General features: G+C 40.2%; 1 protein-coding gene across 3 annotated transcripts in view; it reads left to right on the forward strand.

Annotated features, from left to right (window-relative positions):
- boka (BCL2 family apoptosis regulator BOK a) overlaps positions 1–5,684 on the forward strand; it is a 22,031-nt gene that overhangs the window by 11,993 nt on the left and 4,354 nt on the right. For all 3 annotated transcript variants that reach the window (XM_017304480.1, XM_017304481.1, XM_008407734.2), the window contains one exon: positions 1,833–1,961. In XM_017304480.1, the coding sequence (XP_017159969.1) occupies positions 1,833–1,961 (129 nt within the window). The remainder of the gene's footprint in view (positions 1–1,832; positions 1,962–5,684) is intronic.

The raw sequence follows: 5,684 nt of genomic DNA on the forward strand, positions 1-5,684 counted from the left end.
GTCACAAGGAAATGGCTAAAACCAGACCCACCCACTATTGATGAATGGATTGAGATTGTTTACCGAATTTATGCTATGGAAAAGATTTCTTTTTCCCTCCAAGTTGAAATAGGAACATTTTATAAGATCTGGACGAAATGGACTGAGTATGTAAAACCAATTAGATCTGACTTCATTTGATTATTCTTGTGAATTATGTGTCCCGCCCTTTTATGTTCATGTGGTCTTTATGGCTCGAGTTGGTGCAATCCCCATTTTTGTTCAATGTTGTTCATTTTTGTTATCGTTCACAACTAAAATTAGTAACAGTCTGTAAAAGAAAATACCAGAAAGGCAGTATGTATGTAAGAAATTACTTTGACTCTCTGCCTCTATCCTTATGCACAACCTTAAATGGGTTAAGTTGTAATTAGCGATTGTAATGGAAATCTGTCTTTCTAAATAAAAAATGTAAAAAAAAAAAAAAAATCTTCACTTTTCTGTTTTATAATATAAACATTGGAGATGAGTACCGCTCTGATATTCACTATAGATATGTAATCTCGGCCTCTCAGCAGGATAAGAAATACTGTGAACCGATAAACGGCAGGAAAATCCACTTTGATTCACCGCGTTTTAAAGTCGATAATTAACTGAGCTGTGTAACAGCGTCCTTCCTTGATCGCTCACATGTTCTGTGACTGCCGCTCACCTGATCAGTTGGTATAAAAATCCAACAGGCCGGTCTGTGTGTCCTGTGACCTTTACAGAAATGAATACAGAGTCATTTCTACGGAGCTAAATTGGGGTCATAAACTTTGTTCAAAAGGGAAAAAAAATGAAACTGAAAGAAGTTTCAAAACTGAAAAAACGGGATTTGAAACAGGGAAAAAAGCAATCAGTTTCAATTTTTTTTCACATGAACAAACTTTATGGATCCAATTTTGCTCCATACATTTCTGCTCTCAAACCAACCAAATAAAATTTTAGAGCTGTAAATGTTACAGGACTTTTTGAAAAAAGACAACTTTCCAACTTTCCCAATTTTGCTGTCTTCTTTAACAACAAAAATGTTATCCCTTTTTTCTGATTTTTAAAATAAACATAAAATTTAGTAAAAAGAGGATGAATTTTCTGATTTGTGGAAAAGAAAGCAGATATATTCTACATAATTTCAAAAAAACAAATCTAAAAACCCACTACTGGTTCTCTTGGTGTTACTCCCTGTAGAAATTCAATGCAAATATTGCAAAAATAAAATGATGAAAACCTTCATTTCTTATTACATCTATATTTAAAAACATTAGTTGGTTCTTTATCCTTTTTAGAGCTTGCCGCCTCTATTGTTAAAAGTGACCTTGAGGCAGATTTACAATAAGCCTAATTCCTCCAGTTGGCCAAATCATGCTAGCACAGTACAGCCTACACTGTCGCTATCGCTCCAGTAAGCACCAAGAGGAAGAAGTAAGACAAAATTTATCCCCCAGCTGTCAGACAAGTTGTTCAGCTGAGGATTAAACTGTGTGTTTCGAGTTCATAGAGATGCTAGCACAGTTTCACTTTCCTTCATTTTACAAACCACAAATATTACCACAAAAAACAGACTGAACGGTTTCAGCAGAACCCATTAGAGCTGCAACTCAAATGCTGCAGAATTTATATTAAAAAAATCAATCAAAAGCCACTTGACCACCATAGCATTTGCTCATTCTAGCTGATCAGCTCCAGTAGTTTCTTTGCTTTAGTGCATGTTTTAAAAAATAATCTACATATGCGGTGAAATTCAACCTTACCTGTGTGTTAGGTAGTGAGAGGATGGGCCGACTGAACTCAGATTGCTCTGTTCCGACCAGGTGAGGAGTTGGAGTACTTCCGGCCCAATATTTACCGCAACGTGGCCCGGCAGCTGAACATCACGGTGGCAGTGGAGGGCGTGGTGTCCGACGCCTTCATGGCTATCGCTGCGGATGTCTTCTCAACAGGTGGGTCTTCCTTTTGCTGCACAGTGAGTTTTACTGGGATTTTATACAATAGACCAACTTACAGTAGTGCATAATTGTGAAGCAGAAGGATTACGACTTGTGTTAGAATGTCCTACTTCAAATTCCAACCCTAAAATTCAGTTGGGAAATGGCAGTATGACTTCAACATTGATGACAATATCTCCATGCAGTTTGACTCCGATAGTTATTTTGCAAAAAATAATGAGCAAAAAATAAATAAGGATGCACGATATATCGGTATCGGCTGATTTTAGTTATTTTTTAAACATATTGGTATTGGTACGATCAATAAAACTGGTCTAATATTAATGACCATGTTTGTATTTGTGAATGTATTTATGAGGGAGGGGGATGACAATGTGATATTTGTTAATTCATTCATATGGGTATTTATAATATCTGTAAATGTTGGTTATCGGCCATAGCAGCTGTATTAGTATCAGACATTGATATCGGGCCAGATTTTTGAATCGGTGCATCCATCCATCCATTTTCTTTACACCCTTGTCCCTTAATGGAGTCAGGAGGGGTGCTGGTGTCTATCTCCAGCTAACGTTCCGGGTGAGAGGCGGGGTCACCCTGGACAGGTCGCCAGCCTGTCGCAGGGCAACACAGAGGCACACAGGACAAACAACCATGCACACACACTCACACCTAGGGGCAATTTAGAGAAACCAATTAACCTCACAGTCATGTTTTTGGACTGTGGGAGGAAACCGGAGTACCCGGAGAAAACCCACGCATGCACAGGGAGAACATGCAAACTCCATGCAGAAAGACCGGGGCCGGGAATCAAACCCAGAACCTTTTTGCTGCAAGGCAACAGCTCTACCAACTGCGCCATCGTGCAGCCCAATCGGTGCATCCCTAAAAAAAAAAAAAAATCTGTTGACGTACAAAGCTGTAAAGGCTGTATAACAGATCTGCAGCTGTGAATACAGAACAAAGCTGGTTCTACAGAGTTTTCTCTTTGGGTGGCTGAATATGGACCCATGCCACATTTTTCAGACTTAGAAAACCATGCATCTTTTTTTTTACTTCCACTTCTCTATTCTACATCATTTTATGTTTGCTTGTCACAAAATTGCAATAAGATGCACTGAAATTTGCCCGCAGGTGGATCTCAAAGCAGTAACGGTGAAGAAATGTTTCTCTATTTAGAGAAACTCCTTTTGGAAGGAGGAAGCTCAGAGTTTCAGGCAAACACAACGAAGATACCGAGCAAATGGGGAACTCTTTCTACTTCTCTTATTGTGTATTTTTGAGTAGTTGTAAAACGGATTCACAACTTTCACTGAGTAAAACAAAACCCACTTGAAAGTTAGAACATTACTTTTCATCTGAACCCAGGGTTCCCTGTTATTTAGAGGAATTTTGGCGATCCCCCCCCTTTTCTTTTATCCCCTGCCAGGAAAGGAATTTCAGAGTAAAACCTTCGGCCCATATTAGGGTAAAACGATGTCAGACTCTGTGATTGTTACAGACAGTTTGGACCCCACCCAAGAAGCTCAGGCTTGAGTCTCAGCTGGCTTCTTTTCCTCCGGGAATATAACAGAGATGAGCTGCAAAGGTTATCTGGGCTGGATCAGGTTAGTCTGGTCTATTTTTAGTGAGTCCAATTTGAGGTTAGCTGTAATATTCAAGAATGCTCTAATGGTTAGGATAAGTGATGGTCAAATTCCATTCAGTGCATATAATTTATGGCCCAGCACTTCCATAAACGCACAGTGAACGTGCAGCAAATGCTCTCAGATGAGTCATTGTGTCGAGAGGAAGTCCTGAGCAGCTGGAGATCACGACCGCAAATGCCTCATCCGCGAGAGTTTGGTCTCAAACGTCACGCTGCGCTTTGTTGAGCAGAGATAAGCAGTTAGACTATCTGCGAGGGCTGAGGGGGGGAATCCTTCATTAAATTTGCCAAGTCACTGCCTCTTAGTTCTTGTCTGTCTGCTGTGAGCTTGACTCAAACATATCTGCGCCGCTCTAAGCATCCTTCCTCGTTGTTTTGATCCTAGAAAGCCATTTTCAGTTTTAGCTTCTCTCTCATTGATCTGAACCATAAGGGAATTAATTAAATAAATACATGAAATGGTGCCACCTATTAGCATTTAGCTGGTTAGCACCATGCTGAAGTACACGAGAAGCTAGCTAGAGAAGTCGCTCAAGCTAGAGGAAAGCTTGGTGAAAATAACTAACGCGAAGCTGCAGTTAGTGTTTTGATTTTGTCGATGCGTAGTTGCTCTGTAATGCTGCGTTCCAGTTAAGTGGGAAGTGGGAACTTGGAGCTAACAGCTTTCATAGTTAACATGGCGACGCCCATAAACATTGTTAGCAGAACCTCTAACAAGCATCATTTTAAACTTAAACACGACTTTTAATTTGTTGCGTTTAGAGTTACAGGCGCCACCAGTAACATTGATTTTAAATGCAGTCTTACATATGGTCTTGTAAAGTAAACATGTTGAGTTGATGATTTTGGACACCCTTGGTGTAGAATAATCCAATCCGCATTTTTAGCATTCGAGATTAGAGATGATCACGTGTCGTACAAACTCCTTTTAAACCCAGAAATTCCTAAAATGCTAAGCAGGAAAGTCATCAGTAGTAATGTTAGAGAATGTTTCCTTCTGAAAGGAAGACGACATCATAATTTAGGCCATTTTGACAGATGAGACCAGTGTGAAGATATTTTGCCACAATGCAAAAACCATAATGCAAACAACTAAAACCAAGCTATCGAGCAAGGCGGCCTGTCTCACAGCCACATGATCTGTGCACCTGTGCAACAATTGAGTTGAAGATTCCCTTCAAGGTCAAATGTGAGGTCATTTGTCTTTTAGCTAAAGCTTGGCCTGATAATAGTCCCAAACACAACAACTAATGAACAATGACAGTAATGTTGTGCTGAGAACTTAAGAGAGCTGCGCAGGAAGGAATGCCCACAGACCTCAATAAACTGAAGCAACGTTTAAAGGAAGTTCAGGTCGAAATTCTCCCACAAAGATGTGAGGAACCGATAAAGTCGTGTAGAAAGCAACCACTTCAGTAAAATTTTGCAACACACACACAAAAATGTATTGCAAAAGGAAAGAAAAAAAGATATTATGAAACATGAATGTGACTTGTCATGTTAAATAAGACGTTATACCTCACTTGAACCTCTCTCATCGTCTGCTCGCTTGAAAAAAATAAAATAAAAAATCAACTCGGATGTCAACCGGTGTTAGAAAGTCCAGATCCCACCAATAAAGAGAAACCCGATCTGTTTTTAGGAGCGTCTAGAGACGGCAGTGACAGACTGTGGATAGAGCTGCGGCTCCGTTTGGTTGTCTTGGATATATAAACACCACAGAAACAGTCTGAAGCTTTGACTGTAAATGGCGTGGCGGCATTTGACAGGAACGCCGCTCTGGTAAAAGGATCTGCTCTCTAATGTAGCGAGACTTTCTGTCTGCATGCTGCCATTAATTTTTCTGTGTTGGGATGCTTTTGCCTCTGTACCACAGCGGGAAAACCTCTAAAAGACCCCTGCCTGTCTCCTGTTAGCTTTCAGCCAAACCCTCAAGCTGTTATGTCGCGTTTCAGTTTCCAACCTTAAGTGATCTCCATCGTTCAACATGTTTGCACATTAGTGTGGAATTTGCTCTGAGCTCTAACTCGTGTGTGTGTGTGTGTGTGTGTGTGTGTGTGTGTGTGTGTGTG

Source organism: Poecilia reticulata, linkage group LG4 (assembly GCF_000633615.1).
Source record: "Poecilia reticulata strain Guanapo linkage group LG4, Guppy_female_1.0+MT, whole genome shotgun sequence".
Lineage (NCBI taxonomy): Eukaryota > Metazoa > Chordata > Actinopteri > Cyprinodontiformes > Poeciliidae > Poecilia > Poecilia reticulata.